Source organism: Lineus longissimus, chromosome 11, assembly GCF_910592395.1.
Source record: "Lineus longissimus chromosome 11, tnLinLong1.2, whole genome shotgun sequence".
Taxonomy (NCBI): domain Eukaryota; kingdom Metazoa; phylum Nemertea; class Pilidiophora; order Heteronemertea; family Lineidae; genus Lineus; species Lineus longissimus.
In genome coordinates, this window is record NC_088318.1 from 1548114 (window position 1) to 1570783 (window position 22670).

Here is a 22670-nt window from a genome sequence, read left to right on the forward strand (position 1 = left end):
AGTGGCATCTTCAATAACGCTATATTTTGATGGTGGTAAATGTCATCCCCAAACTTGTGGCAGTCAACGATTGTGTTTTGGATGGCCTACTCCAGCTTAGAATATTGAGAGACCTTATGTTTGTAAATGCCTTCTCATATCGATTGCTTCTGCCATCAGGTCAAAGCAAGTTGTGACAATACTCAGATTCTTACATCTATCTAAGAGAGTAGGGTAATTCAGCAAAGGAATGAGACTCGGAATTGATAAGACTGAGACTAGATGTGGTGTTGTCCCCAATAGCCTTATTCTCACATCCATTGCTATATGAAGACATAAGTTCCGACTCCTCTGCCAAGAAAGTAGTTCAGGTTTTAATTGGAGAAGAATCGTTTTCTTCCAGCCAACACTGCAAAATAGGGATTTTCCAAACTGAAAAAACGGTCAAGGGCTGTTGCTGCTATGGCTTGTGATGACAGTAACATTTTGCCCAACATGCAATATATGCCGTTGTCCTTGGGGTTGTGACAGCTCCTGGCCGAGTTTACAGTATGTCATAACTACGTTTGTTACTCATCCAATAGGGCATATTTAAATATTTTACCAACTTTAAAAATCCAAGTAAGACCTCGATAGTTCATAAGAATTATTCTAGATCAACAATCAAAATATTTACACCTTTACAATTCATTGAACAATTTTTCATATTCACATTACAAATAGGAGGCAATACATCTGATTAAGTACATTGAAGTGCCAGCAAATATTTTACACTCAACCTCCTTGCTATTTAAAGAAATCACCATTTCTGAGAGGTGTGTAAAGTGACCTCAAAACTACAATGAAAATCATTATTCGCCTCAAACACTAACGTCAACAAGCACATTATTAACATTTGGCAATCAAAACCTGTAGAAAACATTTTAAAGTTATTCAATACATTCTGAATGTACAGGATTGACTGTACGAGGTGAACGTGAATAATAATAATTCTGAATGTAAATGTATCATCATCAATAGTACGAACAGTGTGCCTGAATAACAACAATAAACTGGCCAGGACAAGAGACATGAACAAAAACACCCCGGCTAACATCATTCAAATCCGAGGAGAGCACTGTCCATGCATATATTACAGGGGACAGAGGGCTTTGTTTTCATGTTGAGCTAACCGGAAACAACTCCCGATTGCAATGGTCAAAGAATCATTAGGGATCAAATGGCAGCCCTTTTTGGTAGCACATGTAATCTCAATTTTGCAGGATTAGATCAAAATGCATGAGCACAGTATCTTCAGGAGCATTCTTGAGGAGGAACTTTGTTCACTTCCTGTGCAAGTGTTTTAAGTCATCAGTGTTTGTTGATTTAACAAGCCTAGTCAGTCACACCCCAAAAGGTTAATAATTTTCCATGCAAAGTTATTCACTGCGAGGATTATGAAGCTGCCTGTTTACAAAGTGGAATCTGCAGTCCCTAAATGCATTTGATTCTAAAGTTAGAATGAGTTGGCCAAATATCGCTGCCAACACAAAGCAGATGAACTCACTAAGAAATCATCTCGAAAGTAAATTATTTGTACTGTCAAATTTACGGAACTACCCAGCCGAGAAATTCCTTCTCTACAGCCTGGGCCATCTCTTCATCTACGGACCCAATCGACTCGTTATACTGATCACTGTCACTGTCACTTTCCCCAACACCAATCTTGATCTTGTGGCGTCGGTCATGATTTGCATCTTCCTCGGGAACATCTTGCGAGTCCTCGGTGTCTTCTGGTGTAACAACCTGATGGCCTTTCTCATGCTGCCGCTTCCAGCCGCGTGGATACTCCCCTCCAAGACTCTCACCACTAGAAGAGTCGGAATGCTCACCACAGCTAAGCACACGCTGCCGTAATTTATTATCGATTTCGGAATCTGAACTCTCGGATGATTCGCTGCTCTCTCCGCCATCATTCCCACTGATAATGTCATCAACCTCCTTATCCATTTCCTCCAACTCCTCCATGGAGAGTGCATACATCGAAAGACTCTGACGAAATTCTCGATCAGCTTTCGATATTTTTCCCGCTGCAACATCTGCCTTTTCTTCCTCATTGTTGTCCGCCTCCATCATCTCATCATCTGCAACATCATCAACTCGCGGACGCTTCGGCCCCAAATCATCATCATCATTATCATCGGGACGCTTGCGTTTGTCTTTCGATGAGCGCACACGTCCTGGTGCTGGGCTATCCCGAGATGTGGCAGATGACTCGTCAGTCAAATGAAAGAGACTCTCCGTCACCTTCTCCCAGCGATGGTAGCAACACCACAGCCAATCAGGTGTCACAACATGAATGTGTTTTCTCTTCAATGCCTGATTAACTTTCATCGTACCAACCTTTGCTGCAACTAGATGCGTCGTCGCTGCAGGATCGTTTTTCTGGCTCGGAAAAATAATATTATCCTGTATATCCGCCCCAAGGGATTTTGCTATTTGGTATTCTTTATTTTTCTCAGGGGGAATATTCCTGGGGAAAACGCAGCTGAACACAATGTTAGCACCTTTGAGAACTTTTCGCTTCACATATGGGATAATGTTTTTCAAATCGGGTACCTCTGTCTTTCCTTTACCTTTGAATTCGTCATGCATGTTATAATATGCATTGTGAATGTTCGTCAAGATGTCCTCTAGATAAAGCAAGTAATCGTCCTCATCCTGCAATTCTAGTAAATCCATACCCGATTTCTCATTTTGATAATGTAATACAGCGCCTGTTTTCATTGCTTCGTCATTTTCAGTGTCTTTGGATGAGTTCTTTCCAGTCAAATCTGTGACTTCAGTTTTTGCATCAGCAACCAATACAGACGACGATTCCTCAGAAGAAACCATTTCCACATCACTACTAGAAACTGTTTCTATGTCACTGGTAACAATGGCCAAATCTCCACTGGCAACTGTTTCCAACACTGAATCACCAGCGGTAACCACCAGGCTACCACTGGAAACTGTTCCAGTGGTAACCACCAGGCTACCACTGGAAACTGTTCCAGCATTACCAGAGGCCACCACTGAGCTGTCACTGGGAACTACTTCACTAGTGACTACTGAATCAGATGAAGTCACATTTGAAATTTTTTCATGTTCCTTGCTAACATCTCCTTGACTGCTGCTGGACACCCCATCACCGGCAGTAACGCTTGTAACTCCCGAGTCACTGCTGCTACCCACATCATCACCCTTTACATCAGAGTCAGTTTCCATTTTAGAATCATCCTCACTAAGAGAAACTTCTTCTTTTACCGGTGGTGGCAATTCATTAGAATCGCTGTCTCCTGCTGCATTATTGCTTTCTGATTCCGATTTTAGCTCAAGATTTTGCATCGATGTCAAAGCTTTATCCTTTTCGTCAGGATTGTTTTCACCTTCTGGGTGATGTAGTACACTGTCTGCCTTGATCTCGGCACTCACATCATCAGTCTTATCCATTCCTGGTGGTGCATTGATATCAGCCGTCCCCTGGAAGAACCGATATGGCTTGACGTGGATCAAGTTTGGCGCACGGTTCCAGACATCTTCACGATCATCGATGATACAGACCATGACATCACCACATGGAAACAGCGCCCTGTAAAGGAAATAGGTTTTATCATATCTGTCAATTTTAGCAAGCACAAGTACTTGATGTTAATTGTCACAGTGAGATTGTTATACAGAAGATGCGAGGTTGAGTTACATCAGCAGATCTGTATGTACTAAGGCTGCACGTTGAGTGATTAGAAATCACAGCATCAAGCCATCACCTGCTAAGAACTTGGTTTCCCAAGAATGCGTTTTATTCAGGAGGGTTGGCAGTGTCACCTGAATCATGTGAGATCAACATGAACTACTTTTGATTATCACAAAGAACCCAATTGCTACTTACTTCAGATTAGCTGTCTTAGACTGATGATCAAAACATTCATCTCTCGACAGGATCCGATGTGAGAATAGTTTGCCCTCGGGATCCAGGTGGCGTGCTATCATATGTGCGTACATGCGAACACCAAAAGTACATATATGCAACTCGTACATGGTGGCGATCTTTTTGAGGAATTTCTCGGTACCAGGTCGGAACTTGGTGTGGTACCAGAGTTGGTTTGAGCCGTGCCAAAGTTGAAAATGAACCACATCCTGCAAAGTGAACCACAGTGATCAGCAATGAACATATTAAGAGTGATGCTTATGCTCATGCTTATGTACAAGGTGGATGCCCCCTCCCCTCCCAAACTCCAGCTTCAAAATTGCCAATCTGAATGCATAGTCGGATAGCTAATGTCTCCGATAGTATGTAACAACTCACATTGAATGAGACCGAGCAACAACCAGCCTCTAGTTATGAAGCAAACACCAAATGATGCTGCAACCCATGTTGAATGAGACAGACGTTTACCTTGAGGTTAGGTGGAATGTTATCGTTTGTCGTATGGAGCAGAGTCTGATCAAGATCAACAAGGAGAACCAGCTTCTTGGATGTCAGCAGACGCTGTTCATCAGCATGGCCAATCTCGAACGCTTCCTGAAAACAAACAAAATACAAAGTTTATGTAGTCAATTCATTTAGGACCAACTCTCCTCTTAAAACCAACTCATTGCCATGAAGCACAGATGAGAGTGCCCACCCTCAAAGATATCTGGAAAATATTGTAAATGTCCAGGCAGAGCTAAAGCTTTTTTATTTTGAAATGACCCTTTGGGTGTACAGGAGTCATCATTTTGCTTCTAAAAAACGGTGGTGTTTATCAACCAAAAATGCCCAAAATGATTTTGAGATTTTTTTGGTATTTTGGTTTTGGATTAAAAAAATATGGAAATCCGGATAATTTCCGGGGATTCTCATCTTCATGCATAATGAAGATTCTGACCATCTGAAAACCAATACTAAGGTCCAAGGACTGACTTACTGCTTCACTGACTGTGAGCTCAGGGATGCTGTGAACCATGGCAACTGATGCACTGGCAGTTTCTTTTCTGTCACCAGCACATCCAAATCTCCTGCAAAAGAAATACATACATTGAGGATTGAAAAGTTTGCATTTTGTGGCCCAAAAAAGAAATGCCCAGCCAATATTTGACACCAGTATGAAACATGTGTGACTGTGTCAAGATGCATCCCTAAGGCCAAGAGTAAGACAAAAACACCATGGACATCAATGCTTAAAGCTGAACTATCACAATTTTTTTACAGCAAAGTTGGTAGTGGTATAGATCAGATCAAACTTACTCCCTAAGATCTTCTCCACACTCAGCACACATATCTTTCATGACAACGGGGTGATCACATCCTTTTATTTTGATCAGTGGTGTCCTGTAAAGAATAAGGAGAAATAGGGCATTTTTATTTTTATTACAATTATTTTCTGAACTAGATTAAAATAAAAATACATACTACACATTTCACAACAGAAAGACAGAATAATAAGCACAGGCACACGAAAATAAGTGCTCAGTTAGGCGCCCCCCCCCCCCCCCCGTCACGGACACTATGCATTGCCATTGACGCCGTTGTCAGTGGGGACTGGGGGTATGTTTGTCAATGTCAGTCAAGTTGGGAGCTAGTGAGCTCTTATTTTCATGTGCCTGTGCTGGCAGAGCATCAGGCAAAAAACTGGTCAATGACCACAGTAAAAAAACTGACAGTTCAGCTTTAATTCATCTGGCACTGACCCAAAACAGATTGTTTCTCCTTCAGAAATAAGCAGCTCTTCCACAAGGCCTATCTCCTGGGATTTCAATTTCTGGATGCTCTCTTCATTTCCATGTGAATAAAGAGCAAGTAAGGATCCTTTTGCAATCCGGTAACCCTTTTTTATCTTCCATTTGAGAAGCTTTGCGGGTTCGGATTCAGGAAATAAAATCGTGCAACCTGCACTTGCCGCCATGATGGCTAATAGAGGCAGAAAATGGAAAGGACGGCTTTGATTGGTTATGATTTGTGATACACCACAAACGCGTTAAAATTTGATACCAAATTATAAAAATCTGAGAAGTAAAAGACAATTTGTTTGATTCTAAAAATAATGAAATAATAATATCAAATTTGATCTTTATATTTGAATAGTTTCATGCTATGATATTGGGGAAAAGTGTGAAGGAGGATTTGTAGTTTGCGGTACATCATTTAATGAAAACTTGCGGCCAGTTCAAAACAAATACATTGCGACAAATTTTCTGTCAACAGGTTTTACCAAATTTAGACGTTATGAATCCATTATTGAGCCCTGTGATTCGGTTCAAGTAAAATAAAATTAATCCAAGGTACCATTTCAGTCGATTGTGAGACCATTGTTTGTGTAGAAATATCAAATATTTGTTGATGTTTTTTGTGGTAACACAAGAAATGTACATCACTACATGATACATGTAGATGTACATGTTGTAGTGTACTGTAAACCAGGCAATACACATGCAAATATACTGTGTAGGGGCCCTAGACGGTTTTGGTGCGGTTTTATACATAGGCTTTTACATGTATTGTATTGTAAGATATAGCCATTATAGGCCATTGACATTGTTCAGGCGCTGCTCAACCGGCTAAATAAAATAGTGCTGATCAGTGATGCATTTCACTTCATTCAAACAAAGTCAGAGGGGCACCAATATTTGTCACAATCACATTAACTATTCGCCACCTGGAAGCTTGTACCAACAACTTGGTTTTTGTAAATTGTAGGGCTTGCACATTCTTTCCTCTACCTGACGATGTCGTCCAGCCAGGTCACTCCAGAGTCTCAAGTTCTGAAGCCACAGACCAGGTCAGCTGGAAGATCTTCAAGACGTTACACACCTTATCATAAGACACCCAAGTCGCGACCTCTCCGTGGTAAGATACATTGGCTTCTTTTGATTGACTGCATGATAGTGGTCACTGACAAAGGTTCCCAAAGGAACTGTATCCCTTTTTGTCAGTGTATGCTTAATTAGGATTCTCTCGCTAAAAAGTATAATTAGTGTGGTGGCAAGGCAGACTTTATCCTTTATGTACCTGTGGTTTGGCATTGTGCATTTTTTTACCATTTGAATAGTACTTTTACTCTATACACACTTTGTTTCAATGTTTCAGTGGCTATGATTCTGAACTTCTAATCATGAACCATGACTGAATAATCGTTATGTGTTATACCTTTTTTCCACTTTTAGTGACCCCGAGGGGTGTCCCTAGGACAGCAGCTGGAGAGGAAGATTCAGCTGCAGCTGGTACAACTCCTGTTTCAGGGACTGCCAGAAGACGAGGTGAAGCTTCAACCACAACTGGTACAGTTCCTCAAATTAAAGCGGATCTGAATGGTGAGATACTGTAGTGTTAAACTTGTCTCCTGTGACAAACTTTCTTCAAACTCTTCCTGATTGGAAAGCTCTGTTGTTGTGTTATATTTTTGTTTCACTTATTGTTTGTTGTTGGTGAACTCTGATTTACTCAATCTAAAAAGATTTGACATGCATGAGAATCTGATAGAGATTTATGACTGGTATCCAGTCTGTGTTCAAAAAGTAAGGCATGGGTTGTCCAGTAACAAGGGTCTGGATTATGAATCCACTTTACCTAACATGTTAACAAACATGTGTAGTGTGGAACCTCCCTTAGTGGACACCTTTCTATCAAGACCACCCTCTCTATCGAGGACACTAGTCTTGAACCCAAGTTGGTTACCATTCAATTTGCCCTCTAACCAGGACACCTCTATCAAGGCCAGTGCTTGTTATTCCTGAGGGTGTCCTTGATATAGAGGTTATACTTCATATCTCTGTGATCCCTTGGTTGCTGAGTTCATCTCGTTCTGGTTTCAGCCATCCTCAACAAGACATGGCGAGTGTATAGAGCTTCACCTCTCTATGATTTCTCTTCTACACCAGCAAAGTTGAAGAAGTATTCAAGATTCCTTTCCGCACATATGGAAGCAGTACGTAAAAATGATCTCATTCAACTTTCTACCGGGTATAGAAGGTGTAAGGTGCAGAAACCTTGAATATGTAGCTTCTCGATTGTCCTTCTTCTGTGTTCTCAATCTTCCATTGACCATCCTGCTCTGGTGATGAGGGATCGAGTGTTGTCGTCTATCATTATCTGTCCTGATCACCTTAAAATGGTCCTCAAGGGTGGTTCCGGGTGGCCAGAACCCCTCAACTCATGGCATTTCTAAGAATTCAAGATTTTGTGCTATGATGTAAAGATTATGAAAAGGCGGTATCCAAATCTGAAGTGTTTTTACTTGTTTATGAAGAAGATAACATGTTGAGTTTGTGTGTGGAGACACTGTGTCCTTACAATAGTCCTATGAGACAACCCCTCCTCCCAAATAGTGTTGTTGCTATGCACAGTGTTCTTTGTTTGTTTCAGGAGTCCATGAAAGGATTTGCTGTTGGAGTTGAGGCAGACATTGCCAAGAATGCCACTATCAGTGTGTTCAAAGGTCTTCAGGTGAACCAGGCAGATCCTGAATCTCTTCATATCACAGTCAAAGGCAAACCAAAGCCGGGCAAAAAAGGTAAACTTGTTGTCATTTGATACCATAAAGAATTGATAAAGACTAGTATTTTGAGGGCCTTACTTTTGAGTTGCTTATACTGTAACCCTTGTGAATGCAAATCCATATTCACAACTTAAATCAAACATTGTATTGACAAAATTGTCATATTTCATCTCTGTCTGCATATTTGCAATTTCTTTTCAGAGTTGCCTCTTGTTTTGGAAGCATTCCTACTGTCTGTGAGTATAGACCGTGATGCTAGGAGATTCGTGAAGGAGGAGTTCACATACTATCCTATCTTATTGGTAAAAGGTGCTAAATCTCTAACGGGATATCTGTGTGCATTCTTGGAGGTGAGTGAACATCACATTGTGTCCAGGTCTTCTTCCAAGGTTTACTTTGAAGGGACACCATTCTTGAGATGCCTGCCATGGTGAAGTGGCGAATGACTAAATTTCTTTTGGTTTTTCCAGTTATGAATACCTAGTTTTAGATTTTTATTTTGGTAAACCTGGATGTATACAAAGTTTTTGCTGTTAATATTATCAAGTTTTTTTCTCGATTCAATGCCGAATGTTGAAAGAACTCTGTCTTTTGTTTTCAGACAGAGTTCGACTGCTACATTAAAGAAATGGAGTTCTCATCTATGAACCTCGGATGGATGATAGCCATGTGGTCTGGATTCGTGCCGGACAGAACAAGAAAACCTGTGCAGCTTGTATTCAAAGTGCCAGACGTCTGCGAAGGCTTGAGTCAGATTTCAGTTACTATTGATGCCCAAGACTGCAAGGACCTGTGGGATTGGTAGCTCCAAGTTTAATTCTTTGCAACTCGTCAAATGACCTGTACATATTTGTTTTGGCATTTTTTTGTGCAACTCCAAATAAAACATCGGTGTTGAGGCATTATTGGTGTCAACAAGTATGAATTAAACTCATCTATACTTGGTGTCATATTTTGATGAGATGGTAATCAGCTTCCAAAGTACTTGGTACCTGGTCGACCAGTTGGAGGACTACCCCTGAGACCGTTGAGTACCAACTCAAAATAGTCCCCCCCCTTCTTAAATTTATTAGTCTCTAGGCTCACCATGCTTTTCCTTTCAGTATCTGTGAAGAAAATGCTGAAGAGTTCCATGAAGAGCAGGTCGTTGCTTTTATGAAGAGTCTGGAAAGTCATTTTTATCAACATTTTAAAATCAATTTAGCTGTAAGTATTAGTCACAGCCCTCAGTCTGTGAATGCATTGTCACCACCAGAAACTTCAGATTCTGAGACATTGTCATAATCAGGAAGCTCTCAGCCAGACCAGAAACCTCTGACTCTCGAGTTTCTCTTCAATAATATCCTGTTCAAGTTATGCATTCTCAACTTTCCCTCGCTGACCAACGACAGGACGGTTAGGTTGTTAATGATTATCACAGAAGCATTCCAGCAGCATTCTTTCACATGGTAATATCGCATCAGATCACATGTCTCCTGATGAATTGATATTCACAACAATCGGCATTTGAACCAAACACAACTGAATAAATTGCCTCATTATTTCGTTTCAGAAACTCACTCTATCACAGACTGCTACTGCAATCGCTTTGGCTGGAACAGAGGGGAAAGTAAAGGTAATTTTGAATCTTCTTTACTTTTGCAGTCCAAAAGAAACTGCTTATCAGAGATTTGGTCTTGACCTATTCTGTAGACTCGAGATGACCTCATCCAGACTACTCTGAGAAGTTGTAACTTTTAGTGTAGCATATATTTCCTAGTTGCATAGTCTTTGTTACAATAATCAAAAGTATGGATTTTCTTTACAGATCTTTTCGATGACACACCTGAAGACAGTGTTACAATTCCTCACACAGTTGTCATGGGAACGATTTATGGATGCTGTCATGAAGAGCTACTGAACAGTTTACATCAAGTGCCATGTTACTCTATGTTGGAAGGATTTCTCTCACCCATCTGATTCAGCCGATGGGCCATGGATTTACGTACCATATCACAAATGGAAGTTATGGACATTGTGAAACGGACTGAATCAAGTCTGTGTATGATTGATAGTTTTCTTCTACCATTCATGATGCACAAATCATTTGGATGTATGTTTTGTGAACAGTTCAATATCATTCACAACATGACTTTTTACTGGGCACTATCATGTTTTGTCCTGTCTTATTTTCAAGCCGAAGTCACGGTTATGACAAGGACATGCAACACATGAACGATGACATGTGACAATGTGATCCCATGAAAGCCAGCCTTACTGGTTTCAAATCCAAGTGGTACCAACGATTGAGGTTTACTTGTTAGTTTAGTTGTGAGAAGACTGGTGCCTTATTAAATGTCTTATTAAATGTCTTTTTAAATTTTTAAGTTACCTTGAACATGGCAACTATAACTGAAAAGTATTTTAGTATTGACAGAGGTTTTTTTAAAATTCAGCCCTTATGAGAATATTTCTGTACATGTATGCACTGCAGTGAACCAAAAATATATAAGGCAATTGTATATTATAGACTGTAACATAGGATGTAATTAGACTTTTATTGCAATTATGGTTCAAATATGTAAATAAAAATCTATGATCACAAATCTTTCACTTAGATTTTAGAACATTTGCCAGAATGGCAACAGCAACAATATAGACATGTAAATAGCCTCCTGTCCCAATGACTTTTTCGTCTAAATTCTTGTCACAACCTGTCCTACGAAAAGTTGGTCACAACCTTTCCCATTGATCACATAGTGCATGTAATCAAAACCTTTTTCATAGACAATTGGCCACAATCTGTCCACTTCTCAAGTCACATCCTGGGACATTGACGACAGTGGGTTTCTTGGGATGTGCATACTGTGACACAAATGACCATCTGAATTGAAACATTACACTGACAAACTCTCAACAAGAATTGGCCGACTTGAAAGAAGGTGACAAAGAGACAATGTACAAATCCAAGGCTATCTTTATATTCTTATATTCCTTGCTTCACGCTTCAAAATGGATCACAATCGGCCCATAAAGCTCGTGAAAAGTTGAACCATCCCTTTGTCCACCGTGTCAATTATTAATGACATCATTCCAACAGTGATACAATACAATAATTCTCAGAATATGAACTGTCTTTCATTAAAAAGTTGCCATTCACAATAATTTCTTTGGTGAAAACTTTTCTGAACAGAGTCTTCCGCAGTCACATAAGATGTAAATAATCTCAACATCATAATATTTCTGTGAGATTTTTAGCCCAGTCTGGGATCGGAACGTTATGTTTCTTTAAAGTCTCATGTGGATTTGGTAGATCGTCCTGTGAATATACACCACCATATATTCTCATGCCAGTTAGAGGATCCATCCTGCGGCCAAGTTGAAAGACGACTTCTCCGACTTCATGGGTAACTCCAGCTCGGATTGGTTCTGAGAGTTGTTTGATGAGAACAAGGTCACCAGGTTCACACTCTTCCTTGATGTCGTCTGCCCAGAAGTGAGATCTTTTATTGAAATACTGAAAGGGAAAATCAGACTTGAATTGAATATGCAGATGCACCACAGAAGCATGTCCAGTGGGACCAAGAAATAGAAATGGAAGTTGAGTAACCATCATCAAAATAACCAAGGTTATTTACCATCTTCAAATAATCGTCCAAAACCATACTGATTGTGCGAACTTTAATTGTTCTCTTGTTCTCTTGTCCTATGTGCTTCAGCACTTGTCCCACTAACAGTATAGACTTTGACTTTGGCAGCTTGATCGGCATTTTTAAACAGAATCTCTGAAAAATTTATCAAGTTAAAAAAATAAAGGGTAGTTTTTGGGACGAATTCCACATCGGCCGTGGCTGCGATCTTCCACTGTTGTGGTTGTCGGTGGTTGATTGCATATGGCCCGTTTTTACACGCTTCGCACGGTCTTCAAGTGTCACAATAATATTATGATTGCCGTTAGGTGTGAAGAAAGTCAGTGGACAGTTATTCATAACTCTTGTTTATACAGGGATTGTGGGATAACTGTCCACTGAATTTCTTCACACGCTAATTAAAATAGTGCAATTAAATTGAACGAAAGATAACGACCATGTGATGTCACAGTATTGTCATTGCTGTAAAATGGTCAAGGGCCGTTGCGGTTAATGACGGTAGCAGCTGCCAATGGCAGTATTCATGTTCGGTTTAACAGCTCATGAATGAGTTTTCAGCATGTCAGATGATATTTTCAGTTTTTCAGTTCCCTAATTTTTAGTCTACAGGCCTAGGCAGGAACCAAGTAGGTCAAAAGTTACGCAAAGTCACCGATATTCTCCGCCTCTCCATATTTTGTATATGACGATGGAGTAAAAAAAGCCTGAATCTCATGTCGGCCTGCGTGCTATTACCGCGACGTCGTGGTTGGCTGTCTCGTATGAAATAACGCCAGTGGAGGTCTTTCATGTGATAATGTGCCATGCGCCTTATGCGTCACATACAGTATTAAAGAGAGCACTCGTCTCTCAGATCTAACACTTTCTGGAAAATTTTTGTATCAGTTACCTCTGTCTCCGGTTTTACAGCACACCCCTTGGGTCGATCGACGTTGATCGATTGATGATTTCCCTGCGTGAGCGAAGATACGGTTTATGATTTGGAGTCTGACTGGATGCTACTGACTGAGGACAATAATAAGGAAATATAAGGCTCATGTGGTTGGATAAGAAACATTAAAAACAATTCCGAGGTTGGAGATACCTAAAATAATATTGCTTCATCATCATTGCGCAGACACATTCAGGACGTTTTTGTTAACCGAGACAATTGGATTCTAAAGCTAGGAGCAGTTGTGATGGGGCCTTTGGAGACCGGGCCCTTGTCATGCGCGACGGATGCTTCGTGCGCTCACCAGATAAAAAGCGACTTGACATATTTCACGACTATCCCATTAGTCTTTTACGTGATATTTCTAATCGTCGTCGTACTTGGTTGTGCCGTCTTTATCGGGACTGTCGTCAAAAATAAAACCTTCCATGTGGGGCGCTGGTATCTGTTGGCCAACTTGTCCTTCTGCGATATCTTATTCTCAGTCGTGGTGGTGAGTTTTGAAGTTGGTCGTCTGGTGATGGCAGCGATGCCAGAGAACTATGAAAACTTCTGCCGAGTGAAAGCAACGGCGTATGGCATAACCTTCGTCTCGTCTATGCTGAGTGTCAGCATGGCACTGACGGAACATTTTCTTGCCATCACTTTCCCAGACTTCCACAAGCTACATGTAACGATCTCCAACACATTGATGATGCTCTTTCTCGCCTGGTTGTTTGCTATATGTTTCACCGTCGCTGCCGAGATTCTTCTATTCGATCCGTTCACGAATCCCGTCGAAATGGTGTGCGTCCATGAAGTATACTTCTGTCCAACATTCATCAACATCGTTTGGGCCTCATTTACTGTGGTAGCAGTCTCCACGGTGATAACATACATCGGATGCCTGCTTGTCGACAAGAAGAAGTCGGCAGCAGTTACGCCAGGCCGGCCAACGGAACCTGTCGCAGCAGAAGGAAGAAACAACTCCCGATCGCCACTTGGAGTCCGATTCTACGCATCAAGGTCCGCGATCAGGGAACCGTCCTCCATGGTGCGACCTGTCAGTGCTGATGCATCGGTTATAGCAATTAACGCAACTGCTGATGTAATCTGCGAAGTAATCCCCCTTGCACAGAAAAGGGAGGCACTAGATGAGGCCACCTTGGCCCTTGGAATGGTCGCCGCAAGCCATCTGATCGTCTGGTTCGCTGTCGGTATGATATTCTACATGACGTCATTGCAGTTGGAGAAGGAGACGAATATTGCCAGGAATATCATAATCCTGATGAGCTCTTCCGTCCATCCGCTGGTCTACTATATCCGAGTGCAAGAGTTTCATCATGCGGTCAGGGACATCCTCATTCCTCACCGGTGGCAGAGACAACCCACCCAACAATCGGATTGAGACTCTTCAAGAATATGCTCCCAAGCAGCTGTATTTCCTTCATTGGAGACACTTTCACAAACCGAGCTGCAGCGCCACAGAAACCGCTGCGTCCGGAGTGTAGGGTGAAAGTTGCATAGAATATGTCATCCATGAAATGCCGTCTGTGTCGCAGCCAGTACATAAGCTTTTGGTTTGATTGTGATCATCCATGGTCTTATGCTCACTTTGAGAGTAGCCGAGGTGTATAAAATACATGGATTGATAAGATGCAAAAACCTTGGTGGTCAAGATGGGTTGTGATACACAAAATTAACAATTCTGGTTATGGTCACCATGATGATACTGGCGTGGTCTTGAGACGAGGTGTTTGTTCAACTATAGAGGATATGGGCCTGGATGATTATTACGTAACAATGTTGGGCACAGTGTGGTTGACATTTATTCAAAAGAAAAAAGACAATACGAAATATCAAATTTAATTTTTTTACGGAAACTTCTGCCTGAGGTTTGTTGTGGGGATGCTGTGAACGCGGTCAGGAGCGGTGTGACAGTGAAATATCTTGAGTGTTTCTGCCCTCTCAGTGTTTGCCTCACTGTTGGGTGTAGGTACGGTTCTCTATGCCCCCACTGTCCAATTAGGGCTCACTCACGATTCACACTGATGATGTGGAACAACCAGAATGTTACACAAGTTTACGCGCATTTTCCATTTCCAAGACCTCAGATCATTGGCCTCAGTGCGAAAGCTGGAATTAACACTACATGTATATATTGTAATAAACGAATTACCACACGTACGTTTGTATCCATAGTTGCAAAGCTGTAACGCGAATGATTTCATGGCTGACAACCTAGTGGGGGCCGATTCCGTAATGGTGGGAAAGATTACGCTTTGAGTGTGGGACTCTCCCTGCAATTTACTGCTTAATGAATCGTGCTAAACATATTAAAACTAAGTTTTCTTGGTCTCTGTTGCGCATAAACGGATTCCTTTGAATCTAGAGTCATGAAGTGCGGAATTACGAGATTCTTTTGGTTCCGACTTGTCCGCCTTCCTCTTTCCCCTACAATCACCCAGACCCCCCCTTCCTCCGCCACCTCCCCAACCAACATCAAGATGGGCGTGTCAATGGCACCCACTAAATTCTCAGTCCGAGAGTTCCTGAAAGTGTTTAAGTTCGCTTTGAAAACACAGTTTTTGATCTCGGATAATTTTGGAGCACTTTTGGATATTTCTTCTATTGTTTCTCTCTGTTCTTGAACAAGATTTTCATTTGCTTTCAAGAACTGAAAACAATCAATCAACTTGTCGTCTGCTAAATTGACGCCATCTTTGAAAAAACAACCAAGGAGTTTATTCCACGCCTGCGTGGCAACGTCTTCAGTCTCCATCATTTCCTCCACCATTTTACACTTTGACTCATAATCCTCGTGTATTTGACTGACCTGTCTCAAAAGTTCGTCTGCGTCCTGATCGATCTTTCTTTTTCGTATTTCGGCAGCAGATTTGATTGAGTCTCTCAAATACCCAAAATGGTCTTGCACCAACTTTTTTTTTCGTTCATGCCTTTGCGTCAGTTTTTCAAAGTCCTCAATGAAACCTTCTATAGTCAGTTTTAGCCTATTCACTTGGGTTTGCATATAAGTCAATGTCTGTGTCAAAGGAGTGATGCTGTGACCGTCATGATGACGTATGCATAAGAGACATATTGTGCAATCACAATGTTCGCACCAATGGGAAAACTGTGTCCCAGGATGTCTGTAGCAATGAGACGGATCGTCTCGAGGAACGAGACGGAACTCGTCAAAAAAGTTTCCTTCGCGAAGTTCCGTCAGGGTGAAGATTCTGTGTCGTCTCCCACCCACACCATGCTTGTCTGCACACACATCGCAAAGGTAAACGCCACAATCCAGGCAGCGACTTGTACCATCGGCGCGGAGATCGTCATTACAACATTCCCCACAGACGACAGGCGCTTGTCTCTCCTGCCCATTCCTGATTATATCAAATCTCATGAAATATGGCGGAAAATGCTGATCCCGCCTCGTCGACTGGAACAGAATACGCCTCTGGCAAACAGGACAGTTTGAGTTGAAGGAGATATTCCCGCCTTCTGTCTCCGAAGACATCTCCTCCACTTCGTAACACTCGTCACATGTCCGATGACGGCACGTCCTATAGACGTTTAGTTCCGCTGCTGTGACGAAACCACACCTCTCGCACTTAACCTCCACGGATCTATCCATCAGGTGTCAACGGACTTGATATACTTTGTTGCCAGAAAACCAATTTCCTAAATGTGACAGGGCATCCACCGACATCATCATCTCTCTGGCTGTAAGTCTGTCGACGCCTTTAAAGAAACAGAGGAAGGTATAAGGTACGTGCCGGGGTGTGAAGTCGTCCTCGGGGTCAATGGGACAACTCAACTCGAGGCATCAGTAAAGATGTCCCGGGATACTTGAGTAAATCATAGAATGGCAGTTACGCTGTTTTGTCTTAGGCAGGTATGTTTGTCGAGAGTCAATGATTAGGTGACATTAATTGATAAAAGGATATATCACGAGTGGGCACAGCAATCGATATACATGTATAATCAATAAAGCGAAGATGACTCTCATTGTTTGTTTTTTATGACAACAAACTTAGACAAGAGTTGTCAGCTAAGATCATGAGAAAATGGGACATGGTTAGTAACCGGTGTAATAGTTCTAAGTTGTCAGGACATAGTGTCCCGAGGACAAATGATTCTATTATACGTTTTTAATCTCTGCGGAATTGAAGGACATGAGTCTCAATGGAATTATACTAATCCGTCGCCACACAATAGAGACGCTTCACCGGCCTGATTTAAAATAAACTTTGTCGTCAATTCCTCCTATCCTTTGATTTTATTCGGTGCATATGTTAAGTTATGTAAGGATTGTACATGCCGTTAGCAGTCTGGTGTGTTACACTAACTTCGAAAGAGTTTTCAAGAAAAATAATAGTTTCCACTCAAGACGACTCTTATCAGTTGAAATAAACAAAGTGACATTTGAATTTTTCTTCAAGTGGTCCTTAAAGAAGAATTTTGGCGTCAAGCCATTCCCGTGGGCGATGAACTTGGTCAATGTCCAAATTAGTCTTTGTTGGTAGGAAGTGCGCGTGACCAAGGTTAAGGAGATTCGCCGAAATACTTTTTATGCATCGTTTGAAGTGTTTAAAAGATCTTCCCGATAACTTGTTTATTTGATAACCGTCGAAATTTGCGGAGAGAGTTTTGTTTGTGGTCCCCAGGATTGAGCGAGTGTCTCCTGGTATTCGAACTGTCCTCCGCAAAGAACTAATCAACAGCCCTGACCGGAGATCGGAGACGCTTGGGGGACCAACCGTAGAGACGTACTCAACCAGCTGATAAAAGACATTAGGAGAATAAGTGGCGAAAACTTGCTTTTGTTTCGAAGGATGATAGCAATAAGAATTGGTTGTACACTGACAGAGCATGCTAACGCAGACGACGAGAATAGCACATATCAATGATGCCGGTGTAGCAGTCTTAAATGGCCCCCGGGAAACTGTTTCAACCCCTATTGTATTGTGACGGATAAAAACATTGTCCTATAAGGACTCGAGACCTTCAAATCCTGGTCTCTGTCTAACACACAGACCCAGATCATTGGTCTCCACAGGGACAATGGTACTAGGCCGCTAGTTGTGATGGTCCTTGGATTCGCTCTAAACATTTACAGACTAAGTCAATTTTATCATCAGTACAATACAGCCATTACATGACCAACGGCACTGTGTTCCCTAAAATCTGCCAGTTTGCTCACACTGAATTGCACCAAATACAGCGCTGCAAGGGACAGCAATTTTGCTCCTTTCGATGCTGCTGTCGTAACGCCGAAGACAAATGCCGGCAATTCGTCCTTACAGTGGCAGTAATTGTTACAAGTATCCTCCAGTCTTACCTACCTGCCTCTGCCAACAGAATTACGCGATGATAATTCACATCCACTTTCCGAATATGGTAGCTAGATTGTCCCAAGTTTGAGAGCCCTCATAATATCATGATTTATTACCGAATGCTTTGGCTAATCTGCTGTTTCTGCCTGAAATATTGCAATACAAGAATCGGAATGTCCCTTGAAACTACTGACATTTGATAAGCTGTCCCTATTTCTATTTTGGGTATGTGTTGGGTGTGAGCCAACTAGGTCTTCACCATACTTATTTTGATTGTGACTGGTCTCAATTGGCACAACCACTCAAAGCCTGTCCACGGACAGCCAATCGCATCGCCTCGCTGGTGGTGACTGACATGCATCTTCGGTCTCCGTTCTCCACAGGGACAGAAGTTTTCGTTCACTGTTGAGTTAACATAGAGAATGACATCCAAGGCCTATTCACCGTTCTTATTAACAATAGTTGTCAGTGGTACAGTGACCACAAAACAGCCTCTCTATTAAAGGGAGACTATAGGCAGGAGCAGTGGGGTTATATTGGCCATCTTTAGGTGACTAATATGCACAGTGAGGGCCCTGGGTCACGTTAAGATTCATCTCTTCATATATTCGTTGTACAAGCGTGAATAGTTGTTAGTCACAAACACACATGGGGTATTACATTAGAAGAAGTGAAATCTTTGTTTTATCAGTGACTCATAGTTGTGATGTCTTATACAGGAACTGTGGTGATACTATGGCTTCTATGACATGCAATCTGGTAAGGGAAGACTAGGCTGTGCAATTGTCTTCACAGCTCTTGTAGAAAGTGTAAATGTTTCATGAAATATTTGGTCTTCTCAGTGATTGTCCAGCATCCAAGGGTTCCACTGCCACCTACGCCCAATGAGGACATGTAAAGCAAGAACATGGACATCCAAGGAAAGGACTTGACCCATGATCACCATGATCACTCTCCATTAAGCAGCCAGCCTGTGAAGCGTTCCATATGCGATACAAATGTCGGGAATGTTGAGGCGAACCTTGCGACCAGAACAGGATAAAATACTTCAGTCTCTCTCAAGGTTCCTCCCTTGATCACAGCAAGGGCCGTATCGGACGGAGTCGCAATCGGGACAAATGCTTCATTTTTACCCAACTTTGATTCACGGAAGAACTTTATTGCATTATCGGTAGCTGAAACAAATGAAAACACTTGTAGGCGTTGAAATCTTCGCGTGAAACATAATGTAGAACACTTCGGTATCCCCAAGAGTTTGTTCTGGAGTAGCTTACGTGAGGATCAATTGCACATCAGAATAATTGGCCTCAATGGTGTATTGGCCTGATATGTAGGTCTTCAGGTTGGAGAAGTCATCACAACCTACTTATTATTATAACCTGGACCTGACCTAGCCCTGGCATTGGCACCAGCAAGTTTAGTTTAGGTCCACAATGAATATGAACACCCACTTCTAACCAAACCATTTAGTGCTGTACTTACATATAAGACCAATGGTGCACCTGGTAATAGATGCTGGCGACTTGCGGCTGAGAAGCTCCATCTGGAGGTTACCAAAGAAACCATTTATCGCATACTTTGTTGAGCCATAAGTTGCAAGCAGGGGAAAGTTGACAACTCCTGAAACAGAAGTTAAAGAATTTCGGACTAGAACTACACAACGAGGCAACCCCTGACTGTTAAACTAAAGGTCAGCAACTCTGGCCAATTGAAAAAACTGAAAAAGACTTCCATGTCAAACCTACCTGTCACTGATGACATCACAATCACGCGTCCAGCAGCCTTTTCAATAATTGGCATGGCGTATGAGTACATTCGGACGTAAGAGAAGAAGTTGACCTTGAATACACGCTCATGGAGGGTGATGTTGTCCGATGAGCCTGTCCACTCGTTAGGTGCTACAGGAAGGATGTGATTGAGAACAAGGACATCAATGCCACCAAATTTGTCCACTGCAAACTGAAAGAAAGAGACATTGAGATTAGGACATTCATGTGACAACCATTTGGTTCACTATCTCGAACAAAAATTAGTCCTCCCACAAGGTGTCTCCAGAGAAAACGTCAAGAGCCAGTTCTGCCATGAGGTGTTTCCAAAGACAATTAGTTTCAAGAGCTAGTCCTGCCTCAATGTGTTTTATTATATATTTCAGGGTCACCAGTCACATCTCCAAAGGTAGTCAGTCTTGAGAGCTAACACATAAGGTGTCTTCAAAGACAATGCCCCAAAAGGTCCAAAGCGATTCGAGCAAAAGACGTTCTACTCTTCTACTTACATCTACAACCTTTTTAGTCTCCTCCATTCTCTCCATATCAGCAGTTACATAATGAAACGAGCTGCCAAGACCTTTGCCAAACTCTTTACAGTTTTTCACAACCTGCTGCAGCTTTTTCTCAGTCCTTGCAGTCACAACAACACTAGCTCCCATTCTGGCATAATGATATGCTATTTGTTCACCAATGCCAGTAGACGCACCAGTCACTATCACATGCTTGCCTTTCACCATAGCTGGAAATGATCAAACACGTGAATGAAACAAAGTTAGATGCTGGAAAATTCCAACTGAATTGTGTGGTAAGATGTCATTTTGGTCTCAATTTTGCCAAAAAGGGTTTTTATGGTGACATTTTGTTTGTAATGTTACTTGGGTCCAAGCTAAAATCAATCTGGTCTCCCTACTGATTACTGAAGGTACAGTTTAGCATCATCAGTATTCATAGGGCAAAAATGTATAAAATCCGGACATCTATGCCCAAGGGTGAACCCCAGATCCTTTGCTTGGAATAGATTGTCATATCTCCTCATGCACTTACTAGGGTCAAAACGATCATACCAATGGTACGCCACATAGAGCACTTACCAGGGTCAAAACGATCATACCAACGGTACGCCACAGAGCACTTACCAGGGTCAAAACGATCATACCAACGGTACGCCACAGAGCACTTACCAGGGTCAAAACGATCATACCAACGGTACGCCACAGAGCACTTACCAGGGTCAAAACGATCATACCAACGGTACGCCACAGAGCACTTACCAGGGTCAAAACGATCATACCAACGGTACGCCACAGAGCACTTACCAGGGTCAAAACGATCATACCAACGGTACGCCACATAGAGCACTAAGAGGACTAAACTAATTTTCACCAACATCTTTAGAGAGTGTTCAACTGAAAATCAAAAAGGAAAGGTTAATCGAACCGGTTTAGTCTTTAGCCCTTTAGCACCCAGTTATCTGGAATGGGGGGGGTGTATTAGCAAAATCCTGATCTCAGGGCAGAAACAGGTGAATGTCAGCAGTGCAAAATGCCTTTTAAGCCTTCCTTAGGTTTCTTTATGTCAGCACTGACAGGTTTAGCAACATTAACGAGATCAACTAAGAAATTAAACGGTAAATCAACAAATTTAATTTAGAAGATTAAAACAGTTTTCATAACACACATTCGTGAAAGATTTTATGACAGCAGTACCAAAAACTAAGGGGTCCTCTCAAGACAGCTGAAGAAGTATCTGAAATTATATTGAAATTGCGAGGTCAAGATAACGGAAAGGTTAGCATTTTTTACTCGGGTGGTAAATTATTTTTACAATCCTTTTGCTTATAAAGCTTAAACCAGGTCGGTAGCGCGAGCGCAGAGGCAAACAAACGACAAGCCGAGGCGTTCATCGTATTCAACTTTTGAAAGGGCCCCCAGTATGGTCGATACTATATCCAATCCGCGTTAGCAGGTCATGTGATCTTTGAGATCTCGCCATTGATAATAAACCATATCTTTGAGGATAGGTTTCATTAAGGATATAGTCAACTGAGACATTAACACCTTCAGCGCCGAACCTCGCAGATCCCCCTCCCCTTTGAGCTGGTAATCGGAGTCTCATGGACTTCATGAAAGAACTACGCCATTGCCATCTTCAGGGCAAGGTAGGAACTGAAAAGACAAGAAAAAGGTCCTTTCAGTTCCACCCTTGCCCTGAAGATGGCGATGGCGTAGTTCTTTCATGAAGTCATTTAAAGTTCTGAACTACGCCATCGCTATCTTCAGGGCATCGTAGGAACTGAAAATACCGTTTGGTTTCAATAAGGACATAGTCAACTGAGACATTAACACCTTCAGCGCCGAAATTAGCAGATCCCCCCTCCCCTTTGAGCTGGTTATCGGAGTCTCATGGACTTCATGAAAGAACTACGCCATCGCCATCTTCAGGGCAAGGTAGGAACTGAAAAGACAAGAAAAAGGTCCTTTCAGTTCCTCTCTTGCCCTGAAGATGGCGATGGCGTAGTTCTTTCATGAAGTCATTTAAAGTTCTGAACTACG

At 41.9% G+C, this 22670-nt stretch overlaps 4 protein-coding genes across 5 annotated transcripts; 1 reads left to right on the top strand and 3 right to left on the bottom strand.

The window, feature by feature from the left end:
- Positions 1-612: 612 nt before the first annotated feature.
- LOC135495689 (RNA polymerase II subunit A C-terminal domain phosphatase-like) lies at positions 613-5882 on the bottom strand. Its single transcript, XM_064784537.1, has 6 exons — positions 5668-5882; positions 5225-5308; positions 4905-4995; positions 4394-4519; positions 3887-4134; positions 613-3589 (listed from the first exon to the last, which is right to left on the bottom strand). The coding sequence occupies exons 1-6, from the start codon at positions 5880-5882 to the stop codon at positions 1567-1569; spliced, it is 2787 nt and encodes a 928-aa protein (XP_064640607.1). The 3' UTR covers positions 613-1566.
- LOC135495690 (centromere protein L-like) lies at positions 5690-11067 on the top strand. 2 transcript variants are annotated; one of them, XM_064784539.1, is made up of 10 exons: positions 5690-5776; positions 6674-6823; positions 7141-7287; positions 7789-7901; positions 8339-8486; positions 8673-8821; positions 9073-9272; positions 9575-9677; positions 10024-10086; positions 10279-11067. In XM_064784539.1, the coding sequence occupies exons 2-10, from the start codon at positions 6703-6705 to the stop codon at positions 10369-10371; spliced, it is 1137 nt and encodes a 378-aa protein (XP_064640609.1). In that variant the 5' UTR covers positions 5690-5776; positions 6674-6702; the 3' UTR covers positions 10372-11067. The 2 variants fall into 2 exon arrangements, with proteins under 2 accessions (XP_064640609.1, XP_064640608.1); XM_064784538.1 differs by lacking the exon at positions 5690-5776 and adding an exon at positions 6143-6258 and having other exon boundaries at positions 10279-11066.
- A 342-nt stretch (positions 11068-11409) lies between these two features.
- Positions 11410-12284, bottom strand: LOC135495691 (small ribosomal subunit protein uS17m-like). Its single transcript, XM_064784541.1, has 2 exons — positions 12089-12284; positions 11410-11967 (listed from the first exon to the last, which is right to left on the bottom strand). The coding sequence occupies exons 1-2, from the start codon at positions 12218-12220 to the stop codon at positions 11683-11685; spliced, it is 417 nt and encodes a 138-aa protein (XP_064640611.1). The 5' UTR covers positions 12221-12284; the 3' UTR covers positions 11410-11682.
- Positions 12285-14869: 2585 nt separating this feature from the next.
- LOC135496021 (hydroxysteroid 11-beta-dehydrogenase 1-like protein) lies at positions 14870-21805 on the bottom strand. Its single transcript, XM_064785123.1, has 7 exons — positions 21796-21805; positions 21210-21524; positions 20625-20857; positions 20095-20308; positions 19832-19969; positions 18359-19524; positions 14870-16754 (listed from the first exon to the last, which is right to left on the bottom strand). The coding sequence occupies exons 2-6, from the start codon at positions 21505-21507 to the stop codon at positions 19298-19300; spliced, it is 1110 nt and encodes a 369-aa protein (XP_064641193.1). The 5' UTR covers positions 21508-21524; positions 21796-21805; the 3' UTR covers positions 14870-16754; positions 18359-19297.
- Positions 21806-22670: the final 865 nt, after the last annotated feature.

Bases quoted from the DNA above. Each gene is read 5' to 3' on its own strand.
- LOC135496021 (XM_064785123.1), bottom strand. From the start codon at position 21,507: ATGTTGGTGAAAATTAGTTTAGTCCTCTTAGTGCTCTATGTGGCGTAC. The intron at 19,970-20,094 runs GTAGGTTTGACA...CTTCTGTTTCAG, and splicing joins TGTGATGTCATCAGTGACAG to GAGTTGTCAACTTTCCCCTG. The intron at 19,525-19,831 runs GTAAGTACAGCA...CATTTGTTTCAG, and splicing joins GTGCACCATTGGTCTTATAT to CTACCGATAATGCAATAAAG.
- LOC135495690 (XM_064784539.1), top strand. From the start codon at position 6,703: ATGTCGTCCAGCCAGGTCACTCCAGAGTCTCAAGTTCTGAAGCCACAG. The intron at 8,487-8,672 runs GTAAACTTGTTG...ATTTCTTTTCAG, and splicing joins ACCAAAGCCGGGCAAAAAAG to AGTTGCCTCTTGTTTTGGAA. The intron at 9,273-9,574 runs GTAGCTCCAAGT...TTTTCCTTTCAG, and splicing joins TGCAAGGACCTGTGGGATTG to TATCTGTGAAGAAAATGCTG.
- LOC135495689 (XM_064784537.1), bottom strand. From the start codon at position 5,882: ATGGCGGCAAGTGCAGGTTGCACGATTTTATTTCCTGAATCCGAACCC. The intron at 4,520-4,904 runs GTAAGTCAGTCC...GTTTGTTTTCAG, and splicing joins AGCTCACAGTCAGTGAAGCA to GAAGCGTTCGAGATTGGCCA. The intron at 3,590-3,886 runs GTAAGTAGCAAT...TTTCCTTTACAG, and splicing joins TCTAAGACAGCTAATCTGAA to GGCGCTGTTTCCATGTGGTG.
- LOC135495691 (XM_064784541.1), bottom strand. From the start codon at position 12,220: ATGCCGATCAAGCTGCCAAAGTCAAAGTCTATACTGTTAGTGGGACAA. The intron at 11,968-12,088 runs GTAAATAACCTT...TTTCCCTTTCAG, and splicing joins TGGACGATTATTTGAAGATG to TATTTCAATAAAAGATCTCA.